Source organism: Phragmites australis, chromosome 3 (assembly GCF_958298935.1).
Source record: "Phragmites australis chromosome 3, lpPhrAust1.1, whole genome shotgun sequence".
Taxonomy (NCBI): Eukaryota; Viridiplantae; Streptophyta; class Magnoliopsida; order Poales; family Poaceae; genus Phragmites; species Phragmites australis.
The window spans coordinates 6765276-6780087 of record NC_084923.1 but is presented as its reverse complement, the minus strand read 5'-3'; the positions used below and the strand labels follow the sequence as shown (position 1 = coordinate 6780087).

The 14812-nt window shown below is 41.8% G+C and overlaps 2 protein-coding genes across 3 annotated transcripts; both read left to right on the top strand.

Moving 5' to 3' along the window:
• Positions 1-5551: 5551 nt before the first annotated feature.
• LOC133911837 (ADP-ribosylation factor-like protein 8a) lies at positions 5552-8777 on the top strand. The gene is made up of 5 exons (XM_062354265.1): positions 5552-5815; positions 6716-6797; positions 6878-7032; positions 8139-8300; positions 8411-8777. The coding sequence occupies exons 1-5, from the start codon at positions 5778-5780 to the stop codon at positions 8526-8528; spliced, it is 555 nt and encodes a 184-aa protein (XP_062210249.1). The 5' UTR covers positions 5552-5777; the 3' UTR covers positions 8529-8777.
• An 829-nt stretch (positions 8778-9606) lies between these two features.
• Positions 9607-14072, top strand: LOC133911836 (surfeit locus protein 1). Of its 2 annotated transcripts, XM_062354264.1 has the most exons (7): positions 9607-10257; positions 10347-10490; positions 10571-10674; positions 10768-11012; positions 11999-12173; positions 12615-12898; positions 13683-14072. In XM_062354264.1, exons 2-7 carry the CDS (start codon positions 10349-10351, stop codon positions 13750-13752), a joined length of 1020 nt encoding a protein of 339 aa, XP_062210248.1. In that variant the 5' UTR covers positions 9607-10257; positions 10347-10348; the 3' UTR covers positions 13753-14072. The 2 variants fall into 2 exon arrangements, with proteins under 2 accessions (XP_062210248.1, XP_062210247.1); XM_062354263.1 differs by lacking the exon at positions 9607-10257 and having other exon boundaries at positions 10266-10490.
• The last annotated feature ends 740 nt before the right edge of the window (positions 14073-14812 follow it).

The following is a 14812-nucleotide window of genomic DNA, read 5'->3' as shown; positions in this document are numbered from 1 at the left end:
CCTGTATGAGGTGCCGAATATGGCATGATTCACTGTATTCGAATACAGGGAGTTTTCAGCATATGAGGTGCTAAATACGGTGAACAGTGTCGTATTCGGCACCTCAGGTGTTGAATATAGGAGTTTTCGGTGCCTCAGGTATCAGAATTAATTTTTTAGTGTTTGAGGTGCCGAATACATGTGCTAGATTTGGAAATACACTGATATATGTCTATTTTGGCAAATACGGTGGTGTTTATTGCCTATTTTTGGATTTTATCCAGAGATAATAAGCACACAACAATTGGCCCAGCCTAGGTGCTCACCAAAATGAGTTTTTTTACATTTTCTAATATTAATATTTAAATAAATAGACTCCTGATGAAAAGAATTGTGGAAATAGACGTAGGTAAGCATGTCACGGTGGCACGGCTACCCCTTACTGCCCTTTGAGAGAGCGATTAGGCTCCACTCCTGCCTTACCGTCCCATGCCCCCCTTACCACTCCATGAGACTTAATTTAGATGCTAAGAAACGTGCTGAATTTATTCTTAAGTTGTATGAAACAACTAAAAAGAATATACAGAGCATGACTGAAAAGTATAGGATTGCTGGAAGTATAGGTAGGAAGAAAATAAAATTTGAATCGAGTGATTTAGTTTGGTTGCATTTGAGGAAGGATAGGTTTTTAGAACTAAGAAAGTCAAAATTGATGTCTAGAGTTGATGGACCATTTAAGTTAATTGAGAAAATCAATGACAATATATACAAATTAGACCTACTTGCAGATTTTAGGGTTAGTCTCGCGTTTAATATTTCATATTTGAAGTCATATTTGGGAGAAGAAGGTGAGCTTGAGTCGAGGACGACTCCAATTCAAGAGGGGGAGGATGATGAGCCCATGGCTCCTTCAGATACAATCAATACTACTAATATTCCTCAAATCATATAAGGTCCAATTACAAGAACACGTGCACGACAATTAGACCACAAAGTGAACTCATTTCTCATTGTTCATGCTTCCTTGGATGCGTTACTACTAAATTTTGGTGATGTTTTATTGCTTAGGAACGTGAGAGAAGCACCACAAGCTTACCTGGACGTCGCCCCTCGAAGGCCAAGTCTACTCGGACTCGAGGGTGAGCTCTAGTCGTGGTCGTGGTTGTGGTCATGGTCGAGTCACGGGACAACACGTCAATAAAATGAGTATAACTCTCTCATACAAAATCTGTTTTATGCAATCTTGGATATTCTGAAAAGCTTACGATGAGCCCTTTCCAAGGATATGAGGTTGACCAAATATTCCTTATAGTTTAGTCAGAATCAAAGAAATAAGGTGTTGCGCCACCGTCGGACCCTGTTGGGTCTTGTAATCGTGTCGGAGTCGGAGTCCAGGTTGTGTACGCCTCTTTCCACAGTTGCACAACCCTAAATCAACCTCCTCATGTCCCTTCTATATATACACAGTAGTCGTCATAGTTTAGGCTCGGGTTTAGCTTAGATTATTCTATTTTTAGACAGTTTCGTCATTTATTGATTTGTTAAACCCCAACTTGAGTACTTCATTGGTAATAAGCAATATTCGGATTGCATGTACCTGTTCTTGCTTGTGTTCTTGATTCACTTGCAGGAAAAACCTTTTTAGCGAAGTCAACCGTGTCTTGGCACGGTTGATAACCATGGAGTAGTGGCTGCGAGGGTTCTCGATATGTTCTGTTTAGAGCCTTTGGATCATCAACGTCGAAGCTCCACTAATTGACTTATCATATTACATTTCAAAATATCGGGTAAATGCGCATCAGTTTCTAATAGTTGAAGATCAAATAATACCTCACGGGATAGTCCGGTGATAGGTGTTGTGTACACCGAAGGCTTACACTGGAGCAATTTACACAAAGAGGCTGTAGAGGCTCGAATGGCTCAAATGTACTCACCAGATAGTTCGATGATGAAGATGATGTATACACCAGAGTGTTCGATGTTCACAGAAGCTTTGAGTGAAAGGCCAACATCTAGTTTCTGAAGATGTACTCACCGGATAATCCGGTGTTAGTACTACTGTTCTCATTAGATCATCTGGTGTTAACAGTTTTTTTAAATCGTTGGGTAAACGGCTAGTGCGTGAGTTTGAGGCTATAAATACCCCAACACTCAGTCTTTTGAAGGTGTGACAGGCTACTGGAGTCTAGAGAAACACATAGACACTTGAGAAGATACCCAAGTCACCAAATTGCTTAAAATTAAGCACAATATTAGAGAGTGTTTAGTGCTTATAGGCCTAGAGTGAGTTGTAGCTAGGTGTTTCAGCTTGAAGAATGGATCAAGGAGTGATACTAACTTGTACCAAGTGATACACCAACGCCTTAGAGTTTTGGTGACTTGCCGGCAACTTGAGCTGGAGTTGCTTAAACTTGTTGACCCTCCGACTTAGTGTGAAGCGATGGTGCGAGGACGCGGAGACCATTACCTTGATTGCTCAAGCTCCGAAGTGATCGCGGTGGCAAGTGATCGGAAGATATACTAGTGGTGAGGTCTTGTCTTGGTGGCTTGGTGGCTCAAGAGTCGTGACTGGATGTCGTTCGGGAGTATATTCTTGGTGGAGCTTCAATGTAGATTAGGGTGACATTTATGCCATTGATATCACGGAATAAAAATCCCTTATGCTGAGTTTGCTTTCTCTACCGTCTTTACGCTTTCGTATTTACATTCTTGTAATCTACTTTTGTGCATTTACTTTCCTAAGTAGTTTGCTAGGATTGTCTATAGGTTGCAAAACTTTTGAGCACAATAGATAAACCTAGAGCATATTTAGATAAAAATTAATTTAGATTTATCTTGTAATGTTTTTGGAGCCAATTAGGTTAGGTTTTTAAATGTCCTAATTCACACCTCTCTTAGGACGTCATCGATCCCTACAACAGGCGATGAGAGAGCTGATGGTTGTCACGCATCTACTTCATCCTCGCTGTGGCAGTTAATGTTTCTCTCTCCCACGATTCTCTCCCACTTACATCTTTTCTCTCTCTGTGGACGTTTAACCTCCTCTCAAGAAGTGATTTCTTGAGCCAACCACGTGAGGGGGTGGCGTCGACAGCCACCTCCTAGGCTGAAACGTATGTTCACCTAAGACCCAAGTGGTACGACCAGACCACGATCACCTGGTAAAACCAATCAGTCTCGCGCATTCCTAGGGGAGCTTGGGGCTATTGTCGATGTAAAGAATAGTGAGGTCCCCTGTTCTGTGGGCCTACACTAGCAAAAACCCACTGGAAGTAGATATTATCAAAAGCTAACTTCGGCCCACTCGTCTGATAGGGCTTGTGCGACCAGTCCCTAGATCGCAAAAGGAAACCCCACAACCAGCCATTGCTAGTCATGGGGCAGGTATTCACCTAACAAGTATAATCTCATTTAATACTACCCACTCAAGTGTTTTCTTTATCTGAGCACCTCCTTTCAACGAGCGAAATCATGACCAGCGCAGTGATGCAGTGGCCCATCTCGTAGTAATTAATACTACGGGACGGCCCTACAGGCGGGTGCGACAGTCTCGCAAGTGGGTGTGATGACATGTGGCTGATGGGACATGACGCACAAGATGACTAGGTAGATCGAACATGCCCACTCTCCGTAATGATGGCCTCATAGTAGGGGTTTTTGGCGGGAATGAGACTGCCAAAGTTCTGGTATGTACTGTTTGTATATATGTCTCTCTTCCAACTATATAAAGGAGGGAGGACCAGACTTGTAAGAAACGGAACTTTTTCTGTAACAAGTTGATCCCTATCATAAGAAAATACATATGGTGTAGGGTTGTTATCCTACGGGAGGCCTGAACCTGGATAACCCCTTGTGTTCTTGAGTTCATCATCCAAACACACACTCGTAGGAAACGTTGATCACACTCTTGTCGACCAGTATACCCTGGACATATTGTCAGGGATTAACCCTTAACAGGGTACTTTGGGGAGTTCACCCCAATAAATACGATATCTACTTGAAGGCGGTACGTAGATATAGCATGTGAACGTGGTCTCCCTCTTGTGCTGCTAGCTGAGGCATAACAGAAGGATCCAATAGAGATAAACATTAGAGAAAACAGTAGCAAGAACAAGTCAGGCAGTGGTGGATGAAGCAGACCTGACGACTGTAGAGGACAAGCAGGACGTTAGGGATGTGCAGGAGATGCAACAGAGGGGTGTAGCTGATGAGGGGAGCACATTTCTAGCATAACTGAAGAGATAGAGAGGGAGGATCAGGAGCTCGAGGAAGCCATTACCAATGAGAATTTATCTGATGAGGAGGAAAATACTCATATTACTGCAGAGTGGAGGAATCAAGAATTTTCAAAACAAGAATTGTATACTAGGTATTCTATCACGATGAAGAGTTGCTGAACAAACCCATCAAGAACTTTTTAGGGCTGCATCTGCTCTTCGGTGATGACTGCTTACCCGGACATAACTGAAAACGTAGATGTGGTCATTCGAGACCTTCACGCCGTTGTGAAATAGGCGGTGGTTCGAGCCGTCGTGAAAGAGGTGGCCATTCGATAACCACCATAAGAAGACGTGCTTCTATCACTTTCTTCACAACCGAATGGGTTGGTTCCAACAATGATAACTTCGTGCTTACTCCTTAGAGAACTCCATGTCATTGCGAATTCTCTAACGACGAGACAGATGACTAGGATCCTAATTTCGATTATTTTTCGTATACATCGGCACCATGTAAACCAAAATCCTCAAAATACGATTACCACTGGATAGCCTAGGAGATAAGGCACGGACAACTTCAAGGGTCATTTTGTCCGTAATATTTATGCTACTAATTATTGTAATTATTGAATTCAAGGTGTTTCTATCATTTTTAATCTATTATCTAAGTCGTGTATGTATCTTAGATATGACCTACATGCTATTAGTAATGTTTAAATTTCATACACTCATTTCATATACACATTATGTCTAAAATTCAGTGTGGTTTTATCATTTCACTTAAATATATTTTTGATTTTTATTATTTTTATCTTATATAACTTGTAGTATTTTTGTTATTTTTATAAAAAAATAGGCTAATCGTCCCCTTAGAGAGCGGTAAAGGGAGGGTATGTGGCAGGAGGCTAACCGTCCCTTTAGGGGGCGATAAGTCCTAACCGTTCTCTAAGAGAACGGTAAGGAGTACAATGCGGTAAGACATGGATAGGGTTTAATCGTCCTTTCAGAGAACGATAAGGATACATGTGTCACCGTGTTATATTTACCACTCTATAAAAGGATTACAATCCTTTAAAAAATGGAAGACGCGTATTACTTACAATTTTTTACATCATGGATCTATTTATTTAAATATTAATATTAGAAAATATAAAAATAAAAAAGCTCCACCAAAACCACAAAACGGGGCGAAGTCATCGTCTGTTAGTGTCAGTTGTAATCCCGTTGGAGAAGGGAGTGGATACCGGAACGGAACGGCACCCGTGGTTGGTCGGCCTATCATCACAGGCCACGCGACGCCGTATGATTGGCGGACTGGACGCCAATAATACCCCCGTCCACCCCCCACCCCTTTCGCCTCATCGCTGCTGCTCGCGGCCGCGGCCTCCCCATCCACGTCGCGTCGCCTCCGCCTCCAAATAAAGTAGGCCACGGTGACAGGAGGCCACCACCGAATCCTCCTCCGCTCTTAGAGCCGCAGCTCCCGTCCCCATCCTGATCCCCTCCGTCTCGCCGCCGCCGGAGCCCCCCAGACCGCGCAAGTCGGGACTCCTCGCTTATTCGGGAGGGGGAGCCGGCGCCATGGGGTTCTGGGAGGCCTTCCTCAACTGGCTCCGCAGGTATACGCTTACGCCCCCGTCGCTCGCTTGTTCTTGGGATGGTTCGTCTTGGCATCTATGGTCTGCTTCGCATTGCTTGAGGGCGCGTGGGGATCGATGGGTAGGAGATCTGCGAGTCTTTCTGGTCTGGTTTAAGATTGGTGAAAACTGTTGCGATTGATACGAAATTGTTGATTGGGTAGAAAGCTTTTGACGAGTTAGCAAATGTGATTGGTACAGCGTAATCCTATCAAGTTAGAGGGTTGGGCTCTTGTGGATGGTTTCCATAAGTAAAGTTGAGATTTTGGAGCTTTGCGAGTGCACTGTGGTAACGCCGTATGTTGATAAGAACATGGAAATCAAACTATTGATCAAACATACGTTTCAACTTTTATTGAACATGCTGGTCAAAATCGAGCATATGTTGTGGAGATCGAGGATCATGAAATTTGTAAAATTACTTCTTCTTTTTTTATTCAAAAGGAAAATGGCACAATTTATTCTGTGTTAATGCTCATGTTTCACCATGTCTCGCTATCGTGCAAAGGTGCTTTTTCGTTGTAGTTCACTCTCATGGATTCCATATTTACCCTGACGAGCGCTAGTAAGTTCTTTGAATGTAGAATTAACCTGAGGTTGGAAATTATTTGTTGAACTTCAATCATTGGCATGGAGTATAGCTGCCAGTAGACTAAAATTTATTTAATCTCTACCTACCAGCCAGGTAGGCTTTGGACTAGATACAAAAATACAAGAGGGCTTGCATTCTAATAATGTCTTGCACATGCTCTCGTTGTGTGGTGGAGCATTACTTTGACACATGTTCCAACTTCGAAGTAAAAGGATGAACATATGTAATCAGTCAATTGTTTTAGCTTGATGAAGCTTGAATAAAATATTTCTACCTTTTTACATCTGCAGCCTCTTCTTCAAGCAAGAGATGGAGCTTTCCTTGATAGGGCTCCAAAATGCTGGGAAAACATCACTTGTTAATGTCATTGCTGTAAGTACCAGACATTCTTTTGGCATCACCCATTTACTGGGCGTATGATGATTTATCATGGATAAACGTGTGTTTTGCAGACAGGAGGCTTTAGTGAAGATATGATTCCGACTGTGGGATTCAATATGAGAAAGGTAACCAAAGGAAATGTCACAATAAAATTGTGGGATCTTGGAGGCCAGCCAAGGTTCCGGAGCATGTGGGAGAGATACTGCCGTGCAGTTTCTGCAATTGTGTAAGTATTATTCTTGTCTAATTTGATGCACTTACTGTAAGGACTAAGAAGTAGTACTATACACACCAGCTGTCATTCTTAGTTGTTGGCTTGCTGCACATGTCAACTATTTTATTAGACCGTGTTCGTATTATTCTGATTTAAGTCCGTCCATTATTGGAGGCAAATGCACAACTGGATTATAAGTTTATAACATATAGTGGTCAACAGAACTGCTAGACAGCCTATACTCAAAGTAGTTTCATGCTGTGTTGATATTCACTGTTTATAAACTCGACCGTGAACCATTAAGACACCTTGATACTTGCCAAAATATTATGATTTGAGTGCAAGCTCTTCATTTCCCATCTATCTTATTTTACAAAGGCTTTCTTTAAGGTTGTTGTGCTCTATCATTTCCCTTTGGATTTTATGTTTTAGTTATCTTTGTGGTCAGGATGAATGTGAGTTTGCCTTGTGTCAGTTTGTGTATTAGTTATTCTGGATACTTGTTTGTTTCTATTTTCTGTTACTTGCCAAAATAGTATGGTTTGAGTGCAAGCTCTTCATTTCCCATCTATCTTATTTTGCAAAGGCTTTCTTTAAGGTTGTTGTGCTCTATCTTTTCCCTTTGGATTTTATGTTTTAGTTATCTTTGTGGTCAGGATGAACGTGAGTTTGCCTTGTGTCAGTTTGTGTATTAGTTTTTCTGGATACTTGTTTGTTTCTATTTTCTGTTATTTTGTTATAGATAATAGCGATGCTTGTTTATCTATTATTTTGTTTTTTTCTGAATGAAATATTTTGTTTTGTTGTAGATGATGATGATGCCTTGTTTATCCTCCCTCCCCCCCCCCCCCCCCCGAATTTCTGTTATTTTTCTTTGTCGTGGATAATTATGATGTGCTGTTTATATTTTTCTGACTCTGTTATTTTGCTTAATTTATGAGCTGAGTGTTGTACATGCTGAACGGTGAATTATTCTGACTTATTCTCACATGTTATATTTTATACATAGCTGTATTGAAACTTGATATATGATCATTTATGGGAGTTATTGTAACTGATTTAACATAAGAAAAGAGATATTTCTAGTGTTCTATATTTAAACTGCTGTGTTTATGCAGGTATGTTGTTGATGCAGCAGATCATGAAAACATGGCCATTGCAAAAGGCGAGCTTCATGACCTCTTGAGCAAGCCATCTTTGACTGGGATCCCTTTACTAGTAATTGGGAATAAAATTGACAAACCTGAAGCTTTCCCGAAGCAAAGCTTCACAGAAGTGATGTAAGCACATGCTAAGCTACTGCAGACTGATATATTTACTTACCTAGAAGTAACTGGGAAAGTTTATGAACACCCTATATATGTTTAACGAATCATATGCTGTATTGCAGGGGCCTAAAGACAATAACTGACCGAGAAGTGGCGTGCTTCATGATATCATGCAAGAACTCGACCAACATCGATTCGGTCATCGACTGGCTAGTGAAGCACTCGAAAAAGAAGAATTGATCTAAATTTGTAGCTTCTGAAGTGCACCAGTCTCTATTTTTGCATGTGGCGTAGCATTTGGGCTGTAAATTATGCGAGAGGTATTGATCAAGGAGGTTGTGTTCATAATTTTGTTAACCTGGTTTGGCGATATGTTTGTAGACTGCGTCTGGTATTGTGCACGCACATGATTGATCTGTTACAACTTACAGGAGACTGCACCCTCGTTGCATACTTGCTTGGTCAATTTAAACTGTGCGATTTGTTTCACATTGTTTGCTCTAGATCAAACAAAACTGAAATGAAGAGCTGATAGCACGAGCAAATGAAGTTGTGCTGCTGGTGCAAAGCAAATGAGGCAAAGTAAATAAAAACGATTCATCCGGCAAATCTTATATGATACCAAGTTTTCAAATTCTTCATCTTGTTTAAAGGGGCTGTTTAGTTTTAAAATGTGGAATACATAATTCATGAGAAAAGAGATGGAGAAATTGCTTGGTTTGGTTTAGGCAAAATCTAACCCTTTTCCCCACTCTCCGCTGCGTGAAATTCATCCTAGTTTTGCCTCCACTGTTTTTACCAATCCAAAATCATTATCTAGAAAACGAAATCCAAATTAACATATCACATTTATGTCAAAGAAGACAAAAACAAAAAAAACAGTGTTTTTAAAAAAGCAAATATCAGGAATCGCTTTTTCGAAACTCTATTCCGTCGAGAAATGGTTTCGCTTATTTGTTACTTTGATCTACCATTATTGACGAAATGGTTTCGCTTATTTGTTACTTTGATCTACCATTATTGACTCAAATGATCCCATATTTTATTAATATAAATGATATTATAATCAAAGCATCAGTCTTTTTAAGTGACAAATCATCAATTTATTCATTCCATTCTGAAAATGCGTATTGCCTTCTGCTCTTGCCTCCTCTGGTCCTCCCGAGTCCAGGAGAAATTTCAGAATTTAACATTCAATCTGCACATCTCTATGTATTTGACATTCATTTCGTATGCCTTTTAGAATATAACACCGGGCTGCGAATTTCTTTAATTCCTACCGCAGTGAACTATTTTGCTCCTTTCTTCTTCCTTCCCCTCTTCTCCTTTCTTCTCCCATTCCGGCCATTGTCGTGCTCCTCCTCCGCCTCTCGCGGTGGTCCGAACTGCCCATCCCGCCGCTGGGATGTTGTAAGTAGCAAATTGTCCAGATAAGAAGACCACAACCGGAAACAATATGCTTTGTCATTGTGCAAGGTTTCTGTGCTTCTAAGATTTCGGCAATCAGAACTAAAGGCCATCAAGTGCATACGAGGATTGATTAATTCGTTGGTTGCTTTAGTGGCTTCCGATAAGGATTCTTGGAGGAGCTAGCTCAAATGTAGCACGGCTTAGACCGCCTGATGTTTCCCCTCAGCCGTGGATTTGGAGGGGAAGCCGTAGGTTCTTGTTGAGCTGCAGGAAACGGATGCTGCTCTCCACTTGCTCCGGCCGTTGACGCACTACGGAACCAACCGGCAGGACCAAGACCCCGCCGCCTCGGCATTGTGACGCGCAGGTAGAGGCCGAGAGCATCAGTAGCGCTGGAGAATACAGAGAGAGGAGTGGTGGCGCGGGTGGAGACACAGGGGAGCTGAGGAGGCGGCTGCTTAGTCGGAGTCAGCAGCTGGCCGGCACGGAGGCGCTGGACAGCAGAGAAGGGGAAGAACTCTGCGAGCAAGGGTATTTTGGTCAGAGTGGCGGTCAAGTGGTAAGGAATAGAACGATTCACAGCCTCCGTGTTAAATTCTGAAATTTCTCCGAGTTCCAGAGTTCAAACCCCTGATCCCCTGACCTCAGAGATGGCGGCGTCGCTCTCCAGACCCCTCCGCCTCCGGCTGCACGGCGGCGGGGTGCACCGTCTCCTCCCCTCCCGCGCCTCCACTTCCCACGCCCCATCACCTGCACCTCCCCCTCCCGGCGCCGCCGCGCCGCCGCCCCCAGGTATCCATCTACCCCTACCCCCACCGCGCCGCGAAATGCCCTGCAAAGCATCCACGAATCTGTTCACGTTCCACTCGCAGGGTCAGGGAAGGAGGCGAGCGCGTGGTCAAAGCTCTTCCTCTTCGCGCCCGGTGCCATCACCTTCGGCCTCGGCACATGGCAGCTCTTCCGGAGGCAGGAGAAGGTCACACCGCGCGGGCGCGCGCGCTCGTTACTCCCTGCTTCGTTTTGTTAGCCGAGAAGACCTCACTGTGTGGTGTTTCCTTCTCGACCCCAGATGGAGATGCTGGATTACAGGACGCGGAGGCTGGAGATGGAGCCCGTCGCGTGGAACGAGACGGCATCGTCTGCGGCCCTGCGTGATCCAGCAGCGCTGGAGTTCCGGAAGATCGTGTGCGAGGGCGACTTCGACGAGGAGAGGTCGGTGTTCGTCGGGCCTCGCTCCCGGAGCATCTCGGGTGTGACGGAGAATGGGTACTATGTGATCACTCCGTTGGTCCCTCGGTCGACCGAGCCCGGCAGGTAAATTCTTTTGGAAATGCTATATCGTAGTCCCATACTTTTCAAATTATTTTGGGAAGCAGCACTACACTCTTGCAAGAAATTGTTAGTATGGTATGGTTGAGCTTGATGCCTTTTATTTTGGGAGGTTCTTGTACGAAAGGCTATAGGGAAAATAGTTAACATACTTAAAAACCTGGCTATGAATCGGCAAATGATAATTTGTCCGGTAGAATTGAATTAAATTAGCAGAAAATACACAAGCTGAACTTTGGTGCCCTTGTAGTTAGCAGTGAGTTGGAATCTTTTAATTCTAAACTGGCTTGGTGTATGTGCCCCTCCATTGCTTGCCTTTGGAAATTGAAACTTTCAGCTCGCAATGAATGAATTGAAAAGTTACAAAGTATCTTATTTTAAAATTTGAAATCTACAGTAAAGGAAATATTTGTTACAAAAACCTCACAATATTCAAACACTCTTGTAGATTATCTCAGGTATCAATAATTGAACTGAGAGTCGAGAGATGCAGCAGATTGTAGAAGCATGTCATCCAATAACCCTGTCCCCCCCCCCCCCCCTATTAGTGATCCATGAGTGAAGGAATTTGTATGAAAGGTGTAGCGTTTCCATCAGATCTAGTAGAGAAACCTTTTTTTCAAAGAAGTTAAGTTCTAATCTCAAAAGGACAAAACTAGCTGTTAAATTATGCATGGAATGAACCCACACTTCAGCTTCCATTTGTGCCTTGTGCTATCTGATGGCTTATCGGCGCTTGGACGGTTGGACCAGTACGTGCAAATTTGTGGGTGATCAGGATGCTAGCTTGTTTGCTATGTTTGTTTTGACTTTATCTCTGGCACATTCCTGTCATAAAAATATCACAAAATTGAGTATTGCTATGGTTCTATAGTCCATCTGTCGACCATAGAAATTAGAAACAGATCTTATTGTTTTACATCTTCTGTTTTTTATGTAGTAACTTATCTCTCTAAGAAATGGTTTGTCAGTTTGCAGTCACCTATCCTTGTGAATAGAGGATGGGTTCCACGTGGATGGCGTGATAAAAACATTAAGGGCAACCAAATCCATGATGAACCTTCAGAATCAAAAGTTGTCAAAAAGACGGATGAAAAAAGTTCGTGGTGGAAGTTTTGGTCTATGGAACCTAAATTGACTCCTGAGGTGATTTACTTCCCCTCTTTTTGGTATAACTTCCAATCTGTTACCTAAAATCCTAAATATGTCAAATTTTCAATAGTTTGCTACTTTGCGCATCAGATCAGGTTACCATGCGTTTTGTATGTGTTTTAATCTTTTGAATGTCGTGGTATGTGAACTCCCTGTACATGATAACGTTGTGACAGCCCTTTATCAAATAAGTTTTATGTATTACTGTTACTAGACCTGCTATGTATCATTTAGGGCTGCTAGAATGATACTAGTATGGAATGTAGGTTGTTTGCTGGCCTTTTATGTCAATTGCATCAATGTCATGCTGCCATAATTATCCATGTTTGGAAACCATTAGGACTGTCATTATCTTATTCAAAGTATCTATATCCCTTAAGTCGTATTTGTATTGCTTAAATTAGCACCAAATTTTTTGCAAGTTACTTTTTGCAGATTGAAAAACCTGGAAAACCTCCTGTAAGAGCTATTGGAGTAATCCGAGGAAGTGAGAAGCCAAGCATATTTGTTCCAGCTAATGAGCCCAGTGGTGGCCAGTGGTTTTATGTGGATGTTCCCATGATTGCTCGTGCTTGTGGGCTTCCCGAAAATACTGTTTATATAGAAGATATAACTGAAGAAATCTCTCCGACAAACCCTTATCCTGTTCCAAAAGATGTCAACACCTTGATTCGTCACTCAGTGATGCCACAAGACCATCTTAATTACACCTTTACATGGTAAGCGCTTAACCTCAACCCATTGCCCATCCTTCTTTGCTGTTGGATTATTTCATTTTGTGTTAGTTTTATCTTTTGACTGCTGTTACTAGGCGTTTCACACTTCCTGATAGAAACTAGTGTATCACTGCTTTCATCTAGATGCTTGTACGGTAATTTTTTGCTTTATCTGTCAGACATAATTGATTTTAAGTTCATTGCCTTTACAAACCCACAGTTTCTATAACTTGACTTGTTTGGCAGTTCATCACTGCTGCCAAACCACGATAGCTGACATCTTTTTAACAATAATACTTGTGCTGAACGTAGAAAACTCCTTTTTATAGCAAGCTATGTGCACATCATCAAATACTGGAATGGTTAATATATTCGAGAAAACAGCTTTACTTAGATGAATGCATCTTGTATCATTGTACAATAACCTTTTCCCCTTGTTTTTTTTTTTCGAAAGACCCGAACTATACCTTTTCCCCCTTTAATATTGCTTTCTGCACTCTCGCACTGCATTGATAAGTACACTATCGTGCTGACTTACATATTCTGTGATGTTTGTCCATTATGTAACTGGAGCAATGGGATCCAGATAAGTCCATTGCATTCAGTTGTGGTACAACAGATTGAGTTGCATAAATCAGAGAATACGCAAGGGAACACAAAGGATCAAACTTCCAAGTTTGTATGCATGCTCACATGTGATGAGGGGATATGTTGATGCACATGATAATTAAATTATGAATTAGATGGCATCTTATCACCACTTTATATGTTTTGTTTGCTGTTTTAGGTATTCTCTTTCTGCTGCTGTGACTTTCATGGCTACAAAGCGGATAAAAGCAAAGAAGGTTAGGCTATAGCAGGAATGGAGTCCAAACTGCATTACTGGGTACTTGCGTATTGAAACCTATGTTTCTGCTGCTCTGGAAGATGCCCAAGCTACTGTTTCTTTCCTCTCAAGCAATAAGTACAATGTTGTTCTCTTTGTTTCGGTATGGTGTACATTGATTAGCAGTATCTCACGGTTGAGCTCAGAGGATACAGCAATTTTGTTAGCCTAATTTCTGTTGGAAGGAAGGCCTGTAATATTTTGTTAGCCTAATCTTGTAGTTTCGTTGTAATATTTTATCAGGCAGCTGACATACAGGGTAGCCTAAATCATGTTCGTTGTTCTTGGTTCTTTTAGCATCTTTTGCGGTGATTCTTCCACCCGAGAAATTGATGTACTGGGTTGGCCCCTGAGTTGATACGACATTCATTTTCGATTGCTAGGCAGTTATTGGCTTGCTGCGAGTTCAGCAGAGCAGAACAATAGAGTTTGTGGCCTGAGGAATCATCTCCTGATGGGCTGATGTTGCTTGCACTAGCAGTTCTATTCCAATTGCCGCATTCATATGAAGGCTGAAAACGAAGTAATTATTGTATTTCTGTTCAGTTTATGTGTTTGTACCTTAGCCTGTTATTTCCCAAATCTTACGCCATCATTTGACATGGCCTCAAAAGTGTGAAGTGTTCGGCCGCTAATTCTTGTTATGGTATGTTTGTAAAGCCTAGTGAGATTATACTATTCTTAGAATACTCTCGAGATAAACCAGCATACATCGTTTTCACGACTCTACATATTCATGCTATTTCTAAGCGATGCATATTCATGTCATGTCAAGGAGTGTCAAATTAAAAAAAATGGCTTTGCCCATCATAAAAAGTCACTTACTATTTCCTTCTCTCTTTTTTTGACCGGAGATGGTAACTGTCACCATGCGATGGTTGTGATGCTGTTTCGAGTTCTGCTTGTGAAAGTATTGAATGGTCTAAGAGAGTGGTGAATTAGATATTAATTAAAAAATTTATTCTTACTAAATTCTAGAATCAAGTAGCAATATTAGTCTAGAGAATTGAAATACAACTACATGATCAAAC